At 41.8% G+C, this 22,067-nt stretch overlaps 1 protein-coding gene across 4 annotated transcripts in view; it reads left to right on the top strand.

The window, feature by feature from the left end:
• Window positions 1–5,580: 5,580 nt before the first annotated feature.
• Window positions 5,581–22,067, top strand: part of ASNS (asparagine synthetase (glutamine-hydrolyzing)) — a 35,817-nt gene continuing 19,330 nt past the window's right edge. For 2 of the 4 annotated variants that reach the window (XM_030932748.1, XM_030932745.1), the window contains exons 1-3: window positions 5,581–5,784; window positions 8,256–8,291; window positions 8,897–9,168. In XM_030932748.1, the coding sequence (XP_030788608.1) occupies window positions 8,920–9,168 (249 nt within the window). In that variant the 5' untranslated portion in view covers window positions 5,581–5,784; window positions 8,256–8,291; window positions 8,897–8,919. Of the gene's footprint in view, window positions 5,785–5,976; window positions 6,166–8,255; window positions 8,292–8,896; window positions 9,169–22,067 lie in introns of those variants that run through there. The other 2 variants (XM_030932747.1, XM_030932746.1) reach the window with 2 other exon arrangements.

Here is a 22,067-nt window from a genome sequence, read left to right as displayed (position 1 = left end):
GCATCTATAAGGAACTGACATTTATAAGAGAGAAACAAGGCTGGGCGCAGTGGCTCACGCCTGTAATCCCAGCACTTTGGGAGGCCGAGGTGGGCGGATCACCTGAGGTCGGGAGTTTGAGACCAGCCTGACCAACATGGAGAAACCCCATAACTACTAAAAATACAAAAAATTAGCCGGGTGTGGTGGTGCATGCCTGTAATCCCAGCTACTTGGGAGGATGAGGCAGGAGAATCGCTTGAATCCAGGAGTCAGAGGTTGCAGTGAGCCAAGATTGCACCATTGCACTCCAACCTGGGCAACAAGAGTGAAACTCTGTCTCAAAAAAAAAAAAAAAAAAGCAACCACCTTAAAAAGTAGGGGCAAAGGACATGAACAGTCACTTTTCAAAAGAAGACATACATGTGGCCAATGAACATATGAAAAAAAGCTCAATATCACTGATCATTAGAGAAATGCAAATCAAAACCACAATGAGATACCATCCCACACCAGTCAGAATGGTTGTTACTAAAAAGAAAAAAAATAACAGATGCTGGTGAGGTTGCAGAGAAAAGGGAATCTTTACACACTGTTGGTGGGAGAGTAAATTAGTTCAACTATTGTGGAAAGCAGTATGGTGATTCCTCAGAGAGCTAAAAGCAGAATTACAATTCGACCCAACAATCCCATTACTGGGTGTATACCCAGAGGAATATAAAACATTCTACCATAAAGACATGTGCATGGGAATGTTCATTGCAGCACTATTCACAATAGCAAAGACATGAAATCAACCTAAATGCCCATCAACGACAGACTGGATAAAGAAAATGTGGTACATATACACCATGGAATATTATGCAACCATTAGAAAAGAATGAGATCATGTCTCGTTCCTATGAGATTCCTATGGATCATTCCATCCATAGGAATATGGATGAAGCTGGAGGCTATCATCTTTAGAAAACTATCACAGGAACAGAAAATATATTATTAGTTTAATGAAAAAATTAAACCCTAACTTTCTCCTCTGACAATCCTAATCATAACCTCTACACGAAGGAAAAGGGGTTAGTCTGGTCTCTGGCCACAAGTCTAACTTCCAGCAGCTAAAAACTCCATTCATCTCTCCTTAATGTGTTCAAGAAGAGCAAAGAGATCAATATTACTGGGATGTAATGAACTAGGGAGAGGGAAGTCAGAGATACAGTTGGAAGGCAATGGAGGTGGATTTTGTCAAGCTTTTGGACTAACAATTCGACTCTGATTTTCTAGGGGCCTGTTACTCCAGGGCTCCTGATTCCTAGTTCAGAATCCATAAACAGCATCTATGACTGCACAGGGCATATCTATGTCTGGACAGGGTACAACCTGGAAATGCTTAGGGGAATTCTGTTTGAAGAAAGCTTTTGTTAATTTAACACACATTGTGTTCAGGGACCTGGTCTAGATAATCTTACATTCATTGTTTTATTTAACACTGTAAAATTATACATTCCTCGCCCATGAAAATGTTCAGTTCATCTGTCTCTTTCACTCCCATACTTCTCTCCCATAGCCTGCGACCAAGACTCTAATCATCAGCTCCTGTTATTGCTCTCAAAAAATTAGGTCACTTATGGCTTTACTTATTTCCTTTCCAACTTAAAATATTCAAGCTCTATTAGCTAGTTTAGATTGGGTTATGTTGTAGTTACAAATGATCCCAAGTCTCAGACACTTACAACCAGAAAAGTTTGTTTGCACACTCCAGCTACATATTGATCATGGTAGGTTGTGACCCTTCTCTACATAATTTTCATTCTGGGTCCTTGGCTGGGGGAGTTCCTCCTACCTGGAATACTGGCAGAGGAAAACAGTTGGTGTTGAGCTACATCATGGTTCTTAAAATTTCTGCTCACAAGTGACACCTGTCACTTCTGCTCACGTTTCATTGGCAATAGCAAGTCACCTGGCTATGCTGATATCAGTGGGCTAGATACAGCATAATCCTCTCCCAGGGAGGGGCACTGCATATTTTTGAGCAATAATAGAACATACCAAAAGTGCATCCCTATGGAGGCACACTCACTGTACCTGTCCTCCTGAGCCCTCTTATCCTTCTTCCACACACACTGTGCCAAACACGGAACCTGGATCCATTCCCCTGATGTCTTGACTCTGGCTCTCAGACTGGCCCAAGTTATTGGAGGCTCTGCCCTCTCTGACGGCGCCAGTCCACATTCATGCTTGGGTTTTCCTCCTTTGCTGGACCACCATGATGCCCATCCATCTTTTCTTTTTCCCCTCATTAACTCTGATATTTGTCTGTTATTTTCAAGTGCACGCTCGCAACATTCCAAACCCTTCAGTACCTGCAGAAGATGAGCCTCCTGCTTTTTATGGAAAACGGGCCTATAAGTATGAATTCTTCTAAAACTTGTAAACCCTTCTCTGCATTCCTTTTCCCCTCTCTGCTCTGCTTTTCTCCACAGCACTTATTTATCATCATCGACCTACTTAGCTTATAAATCTTGTATGTTGGTTAACATTAGATGTCAACTTGATTGGATTGAGAGCTGCCTAGAGTATTGTTCCTGTTCCTGAATGTGTTTGTGAGGGTGTTGCCAGAGGAGACTGACATTTGAGTTGGTGGACTGGGAAGGAAGACCCACCCTCAAGGTGGCTGGGCACCAGCCAGTCAGCTGCCAGAGCAGCTAGAACAAAGCAGACTGAAGAAGATGGGATAACCTTGCTAGCTGAGGCTTCTGGCTTAGAAGCCTCTTTTTTTCTTCTTCCCGTGCAGTAAGCTTGCTTCCGTTCCTCCTGCCTTTGGACATCAGACTCCAGGTTCTTCCGCCTTTGGACTCTAGGACTTGCAACAGCGGCTTCCCTGAGGCTGTCAGGCCCTCAGTCTCAGATTGAAAGTTGCACTGCAGGCTTCCCTGGTTTCGAGGCTTTTGGACTTGGACTGAGCCAAATGAATATATACATAATCCATGTTTAATTGTGGGACTTTGCCTTGTAATCGTGTGAGACAATTCTAATAAACTCCCTTTTACATATATGTGTATCCTATTGGTTCTGCTCCTCTGGAGAACCCTAATACATCTTGTTTACTTTTTCTCCGCTGCCTTTTCCTCTTCTTCTAGGCTTACCTAGACCACCACCATTCCTTCCCCCTTTCCTATTCTGAAGTAAAACTTGTTTTTTCTCGCTTAGTGCATGGTATTCTGCCCATTTCCCATGGCTTCCCTCAGTCCTGCTCTGTTTATTCTTCTTGCTCTCTTAAGAGGAAATTCCTGCCTCTTCCTTGGCTTTTTCCAATTGGTCTACATACTGGTTTCTGTTGTTCCTAGAGACACACTGAGATGTTTCACGTTTCACTGTCACTTCTTAGAAGGGCTCTCTCTACCTCGTCTGCCTGCCGAGCAACCTCTTGGGGAGACACAGGTACTCCTGAGTCATTGAACTTGAGCTGTTTGGTGTTGGCATGTTAATTTATCTTCTTACACCACCTCCCACTTCCTTAACGTCAAAAGACAAGAATAATTATTATTTTCCATGGTTGATGTGAAGAGTACAAATAACTTATACAAAATGCATTGCAGTTAGGAGAGAATAAATGGCAGTAATGCCCTTATTAATGTTATTCTATCAGTATCAGCTCAGATACCATCTGTTCTGTGAGCTCGACTCTGAATCATATCTAGTTCCTCCCTGGGTTCATTGTGATCTATTCTTAACTGCTTAAAACAGTAATTATTCTGATTCTAATTAGTGATCCTTCCCAGTAAAATTTTAATTTTTTAGATCTCTTTCTCCCATCCCTGCCCCAGCCTTAGCAATATTTTCTTATTTCTTTTTTGTGGGTACAGGTTAAATCACTGGTCTTCTTTCACTTGTGGCTAAATAAATGTTTTGCTGGAAAAGTAAAGAGTTCCCAGTTCCATGAGATCTATAGTTCTACAAAATGAATATATATATAATCCATGTAAATATTTCACTTTTAAAACAATTTTTAAATATTTAGATAAAATTTAATTTGTGCATGTGTGTATGTGTGTGAGACCAGAGATGGTGGGGGGTGGGGGGGGGGTCTCACTATGTTGAGCAGGCTAGTCTTGAACTCCTGGCCTCAAGCCACCCTCTTGCCTTGGCCTTGCAAAGTGCTGGAATTGCAGGCATGAACCATTGCACCCAAACTCACTTTTTGTTTTTGTCTCACGCATCCGTGTGAAGAGACCACCAAACAGGCTTTGTGTGAGCAACAAGGCTGTTTATTTCACCTGGGTGCAGGCTGGCTGAGTCCGAAAAGAGAGTCAGCAAAGGGTGGTGGATTATCGTTAGTTCTTATAGGTTTTGGGATAGGCGGTGGAGTTAGGAGCAATGTTTTGCGGACAGTGGGTGGATCTCACAAAGTACATTGTCAAGGGTGGGGAGAATTACAAAGAACCTTCTTAAGGATGGGGGAGAGATTTGTAAAATGTAGATAAAGACCTACTTTCCCACATTGCTTTCCCACATTGCTTTCCCACATTGCTTTCCCACATTGCTTTCCCACATTGCTCTCAGGTTTAAAATACATCAATTAGGATACAGCAAAGTCTGTTTGATACTGAAAACTTTCCAGCAAGAATAATCCTTAGAACAAGTCATCTCTCATCTTTGCTCTTGCCTGTAACTACTAAGTGACTACTCCATCTTCTGCGCTTAGGGCTTTTAAATTGTTGGCATTTTTTATTTAGCCGGGAATGCGTTGTATGGGGATATCAAACCTGCATGTTCCCCAAACATTGACTGTAGTCTGATCATAGTAGGTCGTGCACATATAATTTTACTATTTCTCAATTTATTTCAGTGCTGATGTAATTAGTAAAATACGATTTAAGAGTGTTATGATACTCTTTTAAATCGTGATGTCTTTTCTTCATCAAAGAGATACTTAAAAGCACATAATCATCTTGTGGAGGCAGGTTGACAAAATACTTTTTGAGATTCTAAAAGGAATCTTTGTACTTAAAATGTTTAAGGACCACTGATGTATTTTGGCTTCATGTATCAATCAGATTTAGATTTTATTTTATTGTTTTAGAGATGGGGGTCTCCCTTTGTCGCCCAGGCTGGAGTGGAGCTCACCACAGCCTCAAACTCCTGGGCTCAAGCTATCCCTCTGCCTCAGCCTCCTGAGTTGCTGGGACTACAAGGGTGTGTCACTATTTTTTGTAGAGATGTGATCTCGCTGTGTTTCCCAAGCTGGTCTTGAACTCCTGGTTTCAAGTGATCCTCTTGCCTTGGCTTCTCAACGTGTTGAGATTACAGGCGTGAGCCACCACTCCTGGCCCCGATTTATTAATATATTTTATAAGGACATTTTAGGCCTCACGCATCAATTTCTTAGAACAAGCTTTTCTCTGCACTGCATACTAAATCAGACGGTAGTGCGACAAATAAACGGTGATGATTTCCCTAAGAACAAATCAAGTACAGAAAACTCCCTAACTGTCAGAACAGCAGGTAGTATGGACGGATCTCTGAGGTTATCCTTAAACAGGTGCACTGAGACGCAAGGTGCTGGAAACAAAAGAGCTCCTCCTTGCGCCCTCCCGCCGCCCACTTAGTCCTGCTCCGCCCGGGCCACCCCCCCCCCCCCCCCCCCGGCCCCGCCCCTATGCGCGCTGGTTGGTCCTCGCAGGCATGATGAAACTTCCCGCACGCATTACAGGAGCCAGGTCGGTATAAGCGCCCGCAGTCTAGCCGCCCGGCACGCTGTCCGCTGCCCGGCCTCCGCTCACCGTATCTCCTTGACTTGCTTACGCCCAGGTGAGCCGGACCCCGCGCCCCGCGCCCCGCGCCCCGCGCCCCGCGCCCCGCGCCCCGCGCCCCGCGCCCCGCGCCCCGCGCCCCGCGCCCCGCGCCCCGCGCCCCGCGCCCCGCGCCCCGCGCCCCTGCCCTGCGGCTGCTCCGGGAGGAGGGGGAGGAGGATGCGCTCTTAAGCCTGGCACCCGGCAGACGCGGTTCGGGGGCGCCTGCTGATGCTACGGCTCCTGCGGTAGAGAGGGCGGGGCGGACGCCTAGCGATTGTTGCGCAACTGGCGGCTAGCGGAAGGACCTCTCTGTCCTGGTCCCCTGAGGCATCAAGAGGGAACCGCGACCGGGAGGCCGGGCTGCTCCGAAGAGAAGGCAGCGGCGGTCTGAGCCCCTGTAAATGTTATATGTGTACTTTTTTTTTACTATGTGGCGTCGAAGCCTGTGGACATTTTCGCAGGCCGGGTCCCTGCGGCGGAGGGGTCGACCCTGCTGGTGGCCAGGGCGCAGTCAGGCGTCGCGTGGTCCTGATCTAGGAAGAAGAGACTCTGGCTTTATTACCGCCTCGGTGTCTGTGCTTTCCCCTTCAACTGCCCCGGTCCTCACCTGGACCCCTCACCTTCCTCCTCCTCTCTCACCCCCCCACCCCTGCCAGTCCCCACCCCTCTCTGTAGACTGCAAGACTTAACAAGTGACTTGCCGAGCAAACCCTGCCGAGAATAGGTCTGTTTAGGGACACAGGCGGCCAAGTACAGAAAAAGGCAGAAGAACTAGTGTGCCTTTTTCAGTGGATGTCATTTTACAGGGCTGGCTTCAGATGATTGTTATAGTTTTAACTAAAAGGACAGTTTTCTTATCGGCCCTTGGCCTACATTATTTCTTTACTGTGCATTGCCCTGGGCGCTTGACTAATAATTTAACAGCAGTTTTTTGTTTTTTTTTTTTTAATTTTAAATCATGATTCATAGCATTGCTGTAAGAGTAATTAGAGGTAAAATAGGGCTTGAGCCTGTCTGTAGTTGGTTACTTACTGACATCTTAACATAAAAGTAAGGTGAGAGGGTGAAGTTTTAAGTAATGTTAAGTGGAATAGAAATTAAATGCCCTGAAACTGCCATGTCCGGTTTGGTAGGCGCTAGCTACCTGTAGCTGTTGAGCACTTGAATTGCTGGCTAGTCCTAATTGAGGTGTGTTGTGTTAAATACACTGGATTTTGTCGTTGGAGTAGGAAGAACAGTGTAAAATATCTGCTCGATAATTTTTTATATTGATTACATACATGTTAAAATGATACTATTTGGGACATATTGAGTTAAGTATATTTAAAATTAATTTCACCTTTTTCTTTTAATGGGGCTACTAGTATATTTAAAATTACATACGTGGCTCACATATTTATTGGACAGCACTGCTCTAGAAGTTTAAGAAGAAATAAGAAAAATGTTGAGAACAGGTCGCGGTAGTAGGAACTTTGCCCTCCTATAAGACCGATTCCAATAAAAATAATAGGTTATAGTTTTAATTGGCCTTTTCCTACTAGAAAAAATAAGTGTACTTTACATGCCCCTTTGTTCTCCCTCTTTCCCCTCCAGTTTAGTGTTTAGCGTGTATTTATTATAGCAGGATTAATACAGGGATTCACTAAGCAGCGTTAAGAAACCTTAGGTAAGTGATTCCCTGATGACCACACTTGATTTTCAAAGCACTTTCCTAACCCATTTTTAACTGGTATAGAGTCAAAGGCAGATGGCTTATTAGTAGTCATCTCATTTAAATCTTATGGAATTTTTCCAGTAAATCTCAAATAATTTATTATAGGCTATTTGGGCTATTTGGTCAAGTGCATGGAAGGGACAGCATAGGACATGTGGTACTTCATTTCCAAATTGCTTGAGATGATTTTCATTATAACCATATATTATTTGGCTCTGGTTTTCTGGAAAAGCCAGCTAAACCTTTGATTCTTTTAGATATAAATGAAATATCACCAAAGGATTGCTCAAAGTGACTTACGCAACTTGAATATATATTTTTTTCCTTAGGGTGTTTATCCCAAATTATCTGGGCATTTGCTGCAATTTGCAGTTTTTAAAAAAAAACACCAAAATAGTTATTTTTCAAGTTAGAGATGTTTTCATAAAAACAGTCATTTTGAGCTGGCAGCAGCCAAATAAAGTAGCCCTTTATTTCACAGTTGAGAATTTGAAATTGGAAAGTAATTAACGTATGTAAGGATGACTTACTTGCTTCCTGGCTTATAGGGATGAGCCAAGTTTTTATTAGGGATGTTGTTGCTGTGTATGTCCCACCTAATTTGCTTCCTTAGTGAACAATGCAACTTTGATACAGAAATATTTGAGAACATTTTTGTCACTTAGGACATTTTGATAGTGAACATTTTGTATCTTCTATTAACTTAAAATGTTTTATTTGTTATAAAGCCAGGATATCTGATATCAAATTAAATTGTTTTCTTTTCCCTTTAGATTTTCTTCAATCACATCTGAATAAATCACTTAGAGGTAACCTAGATGTAATATAGTGAAATGCTTAAAAGAGCTGTGTATCTTAGTATTACACTTAACAGCAGTATGATTTTCTGTTGTACCCATTATATTGTACCTGCAGCTAGTTCGGATAAAGAGAGGGCATTTAACTGTCTAGACAACCTGAGAGGAGACTCTAGTAATCTGGAAAGTCTCTTGGATCTTTGAGGGATTTTGGGATGGAGAGAGTGGGGCCGGGATCTCTGGCTAGGCTGGAGCCAGCCTGGATTTGTATCTATATCTTGGAAGCAAACTTAGAATGCAGAGACAGATGTGGCCTGGATGCTGCCAGCTCTAGCCAACCACTAAATCCTAAGGCGGGAGAGATGCAGGCTTTGACTAGGTGCTCAGCTGCTGTAGCCCGTTGAATGTAGAGGTCACTGTATTTTCTGAATACCTGTAAGTAAATTAAATCATTCTCTACTCCCGTGTGCCTGCCAACCTAATGGGGAATCCCTATAGAAAAGATGGTTTAAATTTTAGTCTTTGAAGTGATTTATGCATGTTTCTGGAATCAAGATTTAATGCAGACTTGGATTGGATATTGAATATTTTTGATTTATCTGCTTTTATCTCCATAGAGAGCTTATAGCTTCATTGCACCATGTGTGGTATCTGGGCCCTGTTTGGCAGTGACGACTGCCTTTCTGTTCAGTGTCTGAGTGCTATGAAGATTGCACATAGAGGGCCAGATGCATTCCGTTTTGAGAATGTCAATGGATACACCAACTGCTGCTTTGGATTTCACCGGTTGGCAGTAGTTGACCCGCTGTTTGGAATGCAGCCAATTCGATTGAAGAAATATCCCTATTTGTGGCTCTGTTACAATGGTGAAATCTACAACTATAAGAAGGTAAGGAGAAAGAAACCAGATGTCTGGATGTGATTAAACTTAAGAGTTTGTTGGTCACGATGATATTACATATTCTGTATCATGTTTTTTACTTTGCAAGGCACTCTATGTTCATTATCTCATGTGCTCTAAGTATGTAAATAGGGAACTGATGAATAAAAAGGTGAGTGAAATGACATGGTCACAAAAGAAGTGATAAAAATGAGAATTACAGTTCAGTTTCTTTGACTCTTAGAATTTTTTCTCCTCCCCAGCTTTTCATTTTGAAAAAATTTCTAACATACAGAAAAGAACAGAACAGCGAGCACCTAGATTGAATAGTCATTAATGTTTTGCCATATTTGCTTGATTTTTCTTTTACACACACACACACACACACACACACAAACACACACACACACACATTTTTGCTGAATCATTTGAGAGTACAGTGCAGATATTATGACACTTACTCCTAAATATATAAGCATTTGTCTTCTAAGAATAAGGACATTCTTCTACATAACATCAATACCATTATTAAACCTAAGAGTCCATAATACCACCTAATATCCAGTTTATTCTTAAATGAAATTTCCCTAAGTGTCCCAAGAATTTTTTTTTTTGAGACAGAGTCTCACTCTGTCACCCAGGCTGGAGTGTAGTGGCGTGATCTCGGCTCACTGCAACCTCTGCCTCCCGGGTTCAAGCAATTCTCCTCCCTCAGCCTCCCAAGTAGCCGGGACTACAGACACCTGCCACCATGCCCAGCTCATTTTTTGTATTGTAGTAAAGACGGGGTTTCACCATGTTGCCCAGGGTGGTCTGGAACTCCTGAGCTCAGGCAATCTGCCCACCTTGGCCACTCAAAGTGTTACCAAGAATATCTTTATAGCTGGTTTTTGTTTGTTTTGAGCTAGATTTCATTCAAGGTTCATGCATTTGGTTGTGATGTTTCTTGGTATTTTTTGAGACTTCTTGATAGATAACCTGTCATGCATTGATAAGAGGTTTATATCCTAATCACATTTTGGACATTTTTATCTCTGAACAATAGCTTTTGTCATTGTTTGTTGCCTGCTCATAGGAACACTCTTAATAACAGTCTTCTCATTTAAAAAGTTTTAAAATAGTTATTCAGGAGATTCCTTTTACACATTTCTTTATTCCTTTATTAAGGGCCTACTATGCACCAGACATCATTTTTCTAGGTGATTGGAGATGAAATGGTGAAAAGGAAAGGCAAGAATGGACTTTCCTGCTAGTGGGAGGTAGAAGAAGAGAGTATTAAAACTTTTCTCTTTCTGAGTCAAATCAGTGTCATATGCGTGAGAATGCCAGGTGGTGGTATGGCATTGTCAGCTTGGCTTTCCCCTTAAATGAAATAGGAAACGCCCTGCTTCCTTGAACAGTGTTGTTTCTTTTTATTAAAAAGTTACAAGAAGTTAAATATTTTGAAAATAATTAATTTCTATTCTGAATTAGCCGAATGTTTTATTTGTAAAAGTAGAGAAGTTTGTTCCACAAGCATCTAAGCTTATGTAGTTGGGTCAGCTAGCAAACTGTCTAATGAGCAGAATGTATATTTTAGGCTTATATAAAGTATTCAAACCCCCCCCCCCCATACCTCCTTTTTGGTAAAAATAAAGTTTACCACTACAATAAAATACAGCCAGAGGTGTGCTGGGAGTAGAGGGAGACTGAATGAAAAACAGGAGGAATGCGGTCAAGGCTAGAGCAAAAAGCAGGACCTCTCCCTGCAGGGGAGTATCAGGGGCCTGCAGCCAAGTCAGATGACAGCATGACTTCAGGAGGTAAGATTTGAGGGCTTTTATCTAAGATGCAGCATTGGAATTTGGTTTCAGGGGAGTAGGAAGTGATACATCCGTTACCCAAAGGACCCTTCTCCTTTTTAAGTAAATTACCTGCAAAGTTTAGGCCAAAGAGGTGGGCAAGGTAGATTTTGGGAGCTGTTGCTTGCTAATATCAATGAATGCTTTATAGTCACTAACCCTTCAGGCAGTTCAGCCCAGAAGAGTCAGCAGAAGACTGTTTCCAGACCCCACCTGCTAGTTATAGATCATCCCTGATAGAGCAGAGAGGGGTGACCAGGTAGTGACTTTACAGTCACTGGAGGCAAAGCCCATTTTTGGACAGTTCAGTGAGGGCTTATAGACAAAAGATCCACAAATGATGGAGTGAGCTGCATGGAGGGTGAAGCATATTTATGGGTCATGCACATACATAATAGGTTTACTTTTTGAAATTTGAAAGCATGTTTTAAGCTTATCTAGGATTTCCACCTGATTTAAACCTCTTCTTTCTCTAATATCAGCCAAAAACCTGAGTACAAGGTTCAAAGAGGAATATATCAAGGACTTTTCATCCTCATAGTTTGCCAGTGATGGTGGAGAGTGTCAGAATTGGGGAGTAGCCTAATCAAACCTTCTTGCTCTGCATGCAGTGGCAGACAGTCCCTTTGCTGTTCCTTTGGGGCATGCAGACTAATAAAGTGCCACCATCATTTTGTCTATAAGTAAGGAGTAGGTTTAATGCTACTGCAGTGGTGGAAGCACTGGGCATTGTCGTCCACCCCTGGGGACCAGCAGCTTTGTTTTGGATCATGTATCTGTTATTGTGATGTAGCCATTTATTTTTCATGGAATGGTGCCAAATGATGTTTGTCCCTTTGCTTTACATTTTTATAGCTAGGACTTTGAAGCTGAACTGGAGGAACTTCTTAGCCAATACTAACTTCTCAAACCAAAAATTTTTAGTTGCAGAAGACACGTTTTTTTAGTGTCATGGCAACCAGGCAACCTGTTATCTTAACTTACATTTAGAGGTTGAGCATCCCTAATCTGAAAATCTGAAATTTGAAATGCTCCAAAATCTGAAACTTTTTGAGCACTGACATGATACTACATGTGCATTTTGATGTCACAGTCAAAATGCAGATGTAAAACACACAGTTTATTTGGTGTGTCCTAGGGAAAAAAGACCCTCTCAGCCCCCTTCAGCTGCAGTATAACTTTTCTACACATGCCCAGATTTCCCCATGCAAGCATGCCCACAAAGGGTAATAGAATGGCATATGTGCAAGCTGGACACACCAATGGCAGGATCCAGGATCCCCGCAGATGGGACCTCTGCGCATTACCCATTGTGTATTTTTGCTTATTTTCTGCTCCGTGGTGTTAAGATACTGAAAATGTCAAAAAGACCTGTAGATATTTCTTTGAGCAGCAATGATAAGGAAAAGTAGAAACATAACACAGAAAGTCAAGCTATAGAAGAAAGTGGACTGTAGTGTAAAGGTTTAGATTACATGATGAAAATGTGTGATAGAGATCTTGAAAGGCTGGAGCTGGCAAGATGGCCGAATAGGAACAACTCCAGTCTCCAACTCCCAGCGCGAGCGACACAGAAGACCGGTGATTTCTGCATTTTCAACTGAGGTACTGGGGTCATCTCACTAGGGAGTGCCGGACAATCGGTGCTGGTCAGCTGCTGCAGCCTGACCAGCGAGAGCTGAAGCAGGGCGAGGCATCGCCTCACCTGGAAGCGCAAGGGGGAAGGGGATCCGTTTTCCTAGCCAGGGGAACTGAGACACACAACACCTGGAAAATCGGGTAACTCCCACCCCAATACTGCGCTGTAAGCATACAGGCATTCCAGGAGAATATATCCCACACCTGGCCGGGAGGGTTCCACGCCCACGAAGCCTCCCTCACTGCTAACACAGCAGTCTGCCGCGATCTATCCGCAAGGCAGCAGCGAGGCTGGGGGAGGGGCGCCCGCCATTGCTGAGGCTTAAGTAGGTAAACAAACCCGCTGGGAAGCTCGAACTGGGTGGAGCTCACAGCAGCTCAAGGAAGCCTGCCTGTCTCTGTAGTCTCCACCTCTGGGGACAGCGCACAGCTGAAGACCAACAGGGGAAGTAGCGGGAGCCGGTGCAGACGCGAACGACTCTGTCTGACAGCTTTGGGGAGAGCCGCGGATCTCCCAACGCGGAGGTTGAGATCTGAGAACGGACAGACTGCCTGCTCAGGTGTGTCTCTGACCCCTGAGTAGCCTAGCTGGGAGAAATCCCCCACTAGGGGCAGTCTGACACCCCACACCTCACAGAGTGGAGTACACCCCTGAGAGGACACTTCCAAAGGAAGAATCAGACAGGTACACTCGCTGATCAGCAATATTCTATCTTCGGCAACCTCTGCTGCTGATACCCAGGCAAACAGGGTCTGGAGTGGACCTCAAGCAATCTCCAACAGACCAACAGAGAGTCCTTCTGACTGTCAGAAGGAAAACTATCAAACAGGAAGGACACCTATACCAAAACCCCATCAGTACGTCACCACCATCAAAGACCAGAGACAGATAAAACCACAAAGATGGGGAAGAAGCAGGGCAGAAAAGCTGGAAATTCAAAAAATAAGAGCGCATTTCCCCCTGCAAAGGAGCGCAGCCCATCACCAGCAACGGATCAAAGCTGGTCAGAGAATGACTTGGACGAGAGGAGAGAAGAAGGCTTCAGTCCATCAAACTTATCAGAGCTAAAGGAGGAATTACGTACCCAGCGCAAAGAAACTAAAAATCTTGAAAAAAGAGTGGAAGAATTGACAGCTAGACTCATTAATGCAGAGAAGATCATAAACGAAATGACAGAGATGAAAACCATGACACGAGAAATACGTGACAAATGCACAAGCTTCAGTAACCGACTCGATCAACTGGAAGAAAGAGTATCAGCGATTGAAGATCAAATGAATGAAATGAAGCGAGAAGAGAAACCAAAAGAAAAAAGAAGAAAAAGAAATGAGCAAAGCCTGCAAGAAGTATGGGATTACGTAAAAAGACCAAATCTACGTCTGATTGGGGTGCCTGAAAGTGAGGGGGAAAATGGAACCAAGTTGGAAAACACTCTTCAGGATATCATCCAGGAGAACTTCCCCAACCTAGTAGGGCAGGCCAACATTCAAATTCAGGAAATACAGAGAACGCCACAAAGATACTCCTCCAGAAGAGCAACTCCAAGACACATAATTGCCAGATTCACCAAAGTTGAAATGAAGGAAAAAATCTTAAGGGCAGCCAGAGAGAAAGGTCGGGTCACCCACAAAGGGAAGCCCATCAGACTAACAGCAGATCTCTCGGCAGAAACTCTACAAGCCAGAAGAGAGTGGGGGCCAATATTCAACGTTCTTAAAGAAAAGAATTTTAAACCCAGAATTTCATATCCAGCCAAACTAAGTTTCATAAGTGAAGGAGAAATAAAATCCTTTACAGATAAGCAAATGCTTAGAGATTTTGTCACCACCAGGCCTGCCTTACAAGAGACCCTGAAGGAAGCCCTAAACATGGAAAGGAACAACCGGTACCAGCCATCGCAAAAACTTGGCAAAATGTAAAGACCATCGAGGCTAGGAAGAAACTGCATCAACTAACGAGCAAAATAACCAGTTAATATCATAATGGCAGGATCAAGTTCACACATAACAATATTAACCTTAAATGTTAATGGACTAAATGCTCCAATGAAAAGACACAGACTGGCAAACTGGATTAAGAGTCAAGACCCATCAGTCTGCTGTATTCAGGAGACCCATCTCACATGCAGAGACATACATAGGCTCAAAATAAAGGGATGGAGGAAGATCTACCAAGCAAATGGAGAACAAAAAAAAGCAGGGGTTGCAATCCTAGTCTCTGATAAAACAGACTTTAAACCATCAAAGATCAAAAGAGACAAAGAAGGCCATTACATAATGGTAAAGGGATCAATTCAACAGGAAGAGCTAACTCTCCTAAATATATATGCACCCAATACAGGAGCACCCAGATTCATAAAGCAAGTCCTTAGAGACTTACAAAGAGACTTAGACTCCCATACAATAATAATGGGGGACTTCAACACTCCGCTGTCAACATTAGACAGATCAACGAGACAGAAAGTTAACAAGGATATCCAGGAATTGAACTCATCTCTGCACCAAGCGGACCTAATAGACATCTATAGAACTCTCCACCCCAAATCAACAGAATATACATTCTTCTCAGCACCACATCGCACTTATTCCAAAATTGACCACATAATTGGAAGTAAAGCACTCCTCAGCAAATGTAAAAGAACAGAAATTATAACAAACTGTCTCTCAGACCACAGTGCAATCAAACTAGAACTCAGGACTAAGAAACTCAATCAAAACCGCTCAACTACATGGAAACTGAACAACCTGCTCCTGAATGACTACTGGGTACATAACGAAATGAAAGCGGAAATAAAGATGTTCTTTGAAACCAATGAGAACAAAGATACAACATACCAGAATCTCTGGGACACATTTAAAGCAGTGTGTAGAGGGAAATTTATAGCACTAAATGCCCACAAGAGAAAGCAGGAAAGATCTAAAATTGACACTCTAACATCACAATTAAAAGAACTAGAGAGGCAAGAGCAATCACATTCAAAAGCTAGCAGAAGGCAAGAAATAACTAAGATCAGAGCAGAACTGAAGGAGATAGAGACACAAAAAACCCTCCAAAAAATCAATGAATCCAGGAGTTGGTTTTTTGAAAAGATCAACAAAATTGACAGACCGCTAGCAAGGCTAATAAAGAAAAAAAGAGAGAGGAATCAAATAGATGCAATAAAAAATGATAAAGGGGATATCACCACTGACCCCACAGAAATACAAACTACCATCAGAGAATACTATAAACGCCTCTACGCAAATCAACTAGAAAATCTAGAAGAAATGGATAATTTCCTGGACACTTACACTCTCCCAAGGCTAAACCAGGAAGAAGTTGAATCCCTGAATAGACCAATAGCAGGCTCTGAAATTGAGGCAACAATTAATAGCCTACCCACCAAAAAAAGTCCAGGACCAGATGGATTCACAGCTGAATTCTACCAGAGGTACAAGGAGGAGCTGGTACCATTCCTTCTGAAACTATTCCAATCAATAGAAAAAGAGGGAATCCTCCCTAACTCATTTTATGAGGCCAACATCATCCTGATACCAAAGCCTGGCAGAGACACAACAAAAAAAGAGAATTTTAGACCAATATCCCTGATGAACATTGATGCAAAAATCCTCAATAAAATACTGGCAAACCGGATTCAGCAGCACATCAAAAAGCTTATCCACCATGATCAAGTGGGCTTCATCCCTGGGATGCAAGGCTGGTTCAACATTCGCAAATCAATAAACGTAATCCAGCATATAAACAGAACCAAAGACAAGAACCACATGATTGTCTCAATAGATGCAGAAAAGGCTTTTGACAAAATTCAACAGCCCTTCATGCTAAAAACGCTCAATAAATTCGGTATTGATGGAACGTACCTCAAAATAATAAGAGCTATTTATGACAAACCCACAGCTAATATCATACTGAATGGGCAAAAACTGGAAAAATTCCCTTTGAAAACTGGCACAAGACAGGGATGCCCTCTCTCACCACTCCTATTCAACATAGTGTTGGAAGTTCTGGCTAGGGCAATCAGGCAAGAGAAAGAAATCAAGGGTATCCAGTTAGGAAAAGAAGAAGTCAAATTGTCCCTGTTTGCAGATGACATGATTGTATATTTAGAAAACCCCATCGTCTCAGCCCAAAATCTCCTTAAGCTGATAAGCAACTTCAGCAAAGTCTCAGGATACAAAATTAATGTGCAAAAGTCACAAGCATTCTTATACACCAGCAACAGACAAGCAGAGAGCCAAATCAGGAATGAACTTCCATTCACAATTGCTTCAAAGAGAATCAAATACCTAGGAATCCAGCTTACAAGGGATGTAAAGGACCTCTTCAAGGAGAACTACAAACCACTGCTCAGTGAAATCAAAGAGGACACAAACAAATGGAAGAACATACCATGCTCATGGATAGGAAGAATCAATATCGTGAAAATGGCCATACTCCCCAAGGTTATTTATAGATTCAATGCCATCCCCATCAAGCTACCAATGAGTTTCTTCACAGAATTGGAAAAAACTGCTTTAAAGTTCATATGGAACCAAAAAAGAGCCCGCATTGCCAAGACAATCCTAAGTCAAAAGGACAAAGCTGGAGGCGTCACGCTACCTGACTTCAAACTATACTACAAGGCTACAGTAACCAAAACAGCATGGTACTGGTACCAAAACAGAGATATAGACCAATGGAACAGAACAGAGTCCTCAGAAATAATACCGCACATCTACAGCCATCTGATCTTTGACAAACCTGAGAGAAACAAGAAATGGGGAAAGGATTCCCTATTTAATAAATGGTGCTGGGAAAATTGGCTAGCCATAAGTAGAAAGCTGAAACTGGATCCTTTCCTTACCCCTTATACGAAGATTAATTCAAGATGGATTAGAGACTTAAATGTTAGACCTAATACCATAAAAACCCTAGAAGAAAATCTAGGTAGTACCATTCAGGACATAGGCATGGGCAAGGACTTCATGTCTAAAACACCAAAAGCAACGGCAGCAAAAGCAAAAATTGACAAATGGGATCTAATTAAACTAAAGAGCTTTTGCACAGCAAAAGAAACTACCATCAGAGTGAACAGGCAACCTACAGAATGGGAGAAAATTTTTGCAACCTACTCATCTGACAAAGGGCTAATATCCAGAATCTACAAAGAACTCAAACAAATATACGAGAAAAAAACAAACAACCCCATCAAAAAGTGGGGAAAGGATATGAACAGACATTTCTCAAAAGAAGATATTCATACAGCCAACAGACACATGAAAAAATGCTCATCATCACTGGCCATCAGAGAAATGCAAATCAAAACCACAATGAGATACCATCTCACACCAGTTAGAATGGCAATCATTAAGAAGTCAGGAAACAACAGGTGTTGGAGAGGATGTGGAGAAATAGGAACACTTTTACACTGTTGGTGGGATTGTAAACTAGTTCAACCATTATGGAAAACAGTATGGCAATTCCTCAAGGATCTAGAACTAGATGTACCATATGACCCAGCCATCCCACTACTGGGTATATACCCAAAGGATTATAAATTAGTCTACTACAAAGACACATGTACACGTATGTTTATTGCGGCACTATTCACAATAGCAAAGACTTGGAATCAACCCAAATGTCCATCTGTGACAGACTGGATTAAGAAAATGTGGCACATATACACCATGGAATACTATGCAGCCATAAAAAAGGATGAGTTTGCGTCCTTTGTAGGGACATGGATGCAGCTGGAAACCATCATTCTTAGCAAACTATCACAAGAAGAGAAAACCAAACACCGCATGTTCTCACTCATAGGTGGGAACTGAACAATGAGATCACTTGGACTCGGGAAGGGGAACATCACACACTGGGGTCTATCATGGGGAGGGGGGAGGGGGGAGGAGGGAGGGATTGCATTGGGGAGTTATACATGATATAAATGATGAATTGATGGGTGCTGACGAGTTGATGGGTGCAGCACCCCAACATGGCATAAGTATACATATGTAACAAACCTGCACGTTATGCACATGTACCCTAGAACTTAAAGTATAATAAAAAAAAAAAAAGGTTAAAAAAAAAAAAAAAAAAAAAAATTTAACCCCAAAAAAAAAAAAAAAAAAAAAGAAAGGCTGGAGCTGCCTGCATTCATAACAGAACAAGAGGTCATGTCAGTTTATAAAATCGAAGAGAGACTTCCAAGACAGAAGCCGTTGTTAATGAGGCAGATGACTCTGGAGAAACACTTAAAAAAGTCATTTGGCTGAGTGCCTCCTCAACCTCAGAGGACCCGCTTCCTGGTTGCTCAGCTGCTTCTGATATTTCTTCTCACCTAAAAAAGGAAAAAAAAAATACAGTGTACAGTAACCATTTTTTTTTATAAGAATTTTTTTTTAATTTTTATTATTATACTTTAAGTTCTAGGGTACATGTGCATAACGTGCAGGTTTGTTACATATGTATACCTGTGCCATGTTGGTGTGCTGCACCCATCAACTAGTCAGCACCCATCAATTCATCATTTATATCATGTATAACTCCCAATGCAATCCCTCTCCCCTCCCCCCTCCCCATGATAGGCCCCAGTGTGTGATGTTCCCCTTCCCGAGTCCAAGTGATCTCATTGTTCAGTTCCCACCTATGAGTGAGAACATCCGGTGTTTGGTTTTCTCTTCTTGTGATAGTTTGCTAAGAATGATGGTTTCCAGCTGCATCCATGTCCCTACAAAGGACGCAAACTCATCCTTTTTTATGGCTGCATAGTATTCCATGGTGTATATGTGCCACATTTTCTTAATCCAGTCTGTCACAGATGGACATTTGGGTTGATTCCAAGTCTTTGCTATTGTGAATAGTGCCGCAATAAACATACGTGTGCATGTGTCTTTGTAGTAGAATAATTTATAATCCTTTGGGTATATACCCAGTAGTGGGATGGCTGGGTCATATGGTACATCTAGTTCTAGATCCTTGAGGAATTGCCATACTGTTTTCCATATGGTTGAACTAGTTTACAATCCCACCAACAGTGTAAAAGTGTTCCTATTTCTCCACATCCTCTCCACCATCTGTTGTTTCCTGACTTTTTAATGATTGCCATTCTAACTGGTGTGAGATGGTATCTCATTGTGGTTTTGATTTGCATTTCTCTGATGGCAAGTGATGATGAGCATTTTTTCATGTGTCTGTTGGCTGTATGAATGTCTTCTTTTGAGAAATGTCTGTTCATATCCTTTGCCCACTTTTTGATGGGTTGTTTGTTTTTTTTCTTGTATATTTGTTTGAGTTCTTTGTAGATTCTGGATATTAGCCCTTTGTCAGATGAGTAGATTGCAAAAATTTTCTCCCATTCTGTAGGTTGCCTGTTCACTCTGGTGGTAGTTTCTTTTGCTGTGCAGAAGCTCTTTCGTTTAATTGGATCCCATTTGTCAATTTTTGCTTTTGCTGCCGTTGCTTTTGGTGTTTTAGACATGAAGTCCTTGCCCATGCCTATGTCCTGAATGGTACTACCTAGATTTTCTTCTAGGGTTTTTATGGTATTAGGTCTAACATTTAAGTCTCTAATCCACCTTGAATTAATCTTCCTATAAGGAGTAAGGAAAGGATCCAGTTTCAGCTTTCTACTTATGGCTAGCCAATTTTCCCAGCACCATTTATGAAATAGGGAATCCTTTCCCCATTTCTTGTTTCTCTCAGGTTTGTCAAAGATCAGATGGCTGTAGATGTGTGGTATTATTTCTGAGGACTCTGTTCTGTTCCATTGGTCTATATCTCTGTTTTGGTACCAGTACCATGCTGTTTTGGTTACTGTAGCCTTGTAGTATAGTTTGAAGTCAGGTAGTGTGATGCCTCCAGCTTTGTCCTTTTGACTTAGGATTGTCTTGGCAATGCAGGCTCTTTTTTGGTTCCATATGAACTTTAAAGCAGTTTTTTCCAATTCTGTGAAGAAACTCATTGGTAGCTTGATGGGGATGGCATTGAATCTATAAATAACCTTGGGCAGTATGGCCATTTTCACGATATTGATTCTTCCTATCCATGAGCATGGTATGTTCTTCCATTTGTTTGTGTCCTCTTTGATTTCACTGAGCAGTGGTTTGTAGTTCTCCTTGAAGAGGTCCTTGACATCCCTTGTAAGTTGGATTCCTAGGTATTTTATTCTCTTTGAAGCAATTGTGAATGGAAGTTCATTCATGATTTGGCTCTCTGTTTGTCTGTTACTGGTGTATAAGAATGCTTGTGATTTTTGCACATTAATTTTGTATCCTGAGACTTTGCTGAAGTTGCTTATCAGCTTAAGGAGATTTTGGGCTGAGACAACAGGGTTTTCTAAATATACAATCATGTCATCTGCAAACAGGGACAATTTGACTTCTTCTTTTCCTAAATGAATACCCTTTATTTCTTTCTCTTGCCTGATTGCTCTAGCCAGAACTTCCAACACTATGTTGAATAGGAGTGGTGAGAGAGGGCATCCCTGTCTTGTGCCAGTTTTCAAAGGGAATTTTTCCAGTTTTTGCCCATTCAGTATGATATTAGCTGTGGGTTTGTCATAAATAGCTCTTATTATTTTGAGGTACGTTCCATCAATACCGAATTTATTGAGCATTTTTAGCATGAAGGGCTGTTGAATTTTGTCAAAAGCCTTTTCTGCATCTATTGAGATAATCATGTGGTTCTTGTCTTTGGTTCTGTTTATATGCTGGATTATGTTTATTGATTTGTGAATGTTGAAGCAGCCTTGCATCCCAGGGATGAAGCCCACTTGATCATGGTGGATAAGCTTTTTGATGTGCTGCTGGATCCGGTTTGCCATATTTTATTGAGGATTTTTGCATCGATGTTCATCAGGGATATTGGTCTAAAATTCTCTTTTTTTGTTGTGTCTCTGCCAGGCTTTGGTATCAGGATGATGTTGGCCTCATAAGATGAGTTCGGGAGGATTCCCTCTTTTTCTATTGATTGGAATAGTTTCAGAAGGAATGGTACCAGCTCCTCCTTGTACATCTGGTAGGATTCAGCTGTGAATCCATCTGGTCCTGGACTTTTTTTGGTGGGTAGGCTATTAATTATTGCCTCAATTTCAGAGCCTGCTATTGGTCTATTCAGGGATTCAACTTCTTCCTGGTTTAGTCCTGGGAGAGTGTAAGTGTCCAGGAAATTATCCATTTCTTCTAGATTTTCTAGTTTATTTGCATAGAGGTGTTTATAGTATTCTCTGATGGTAGTTTGTATTTCTGTGTGGTCGGTGGTGATATCCCCTTTATCATTTTTTATTGCGTCTATTTGATTCCTCTCTCTTTTCTTCTTTATTAGTCTTGCTAGCGGTCTGTCAATTTTGTTAATCTTTTCAAAAAACCAACTCCTGGATTCATTGATTTTTTGGAGGGTTTTTTGTGTCTCTATCTCCTTCAGTTCGGCTCTGATCTTAGTTATTTCTTGCC

The sequence above is a fragment of the Rhinopithecus roxellana genome, chromosome 6 (assembly GCF_007565055.1).
Source record: "Rhinopithecus roxellana isolate Shanxi Qingling chromosome 6, ASM756505v1, whole genome shotgun sequence".
Lineage (NCBI taxonomy): Eukaryota > Metazoa > Chordata > Mammalia > Primates > Cercopithecidae > Rhinopithecus > Rhinopithecus roxellana.
This window is presented reverse-complemented; position numbering and strand designations above follow the sequence as displayed.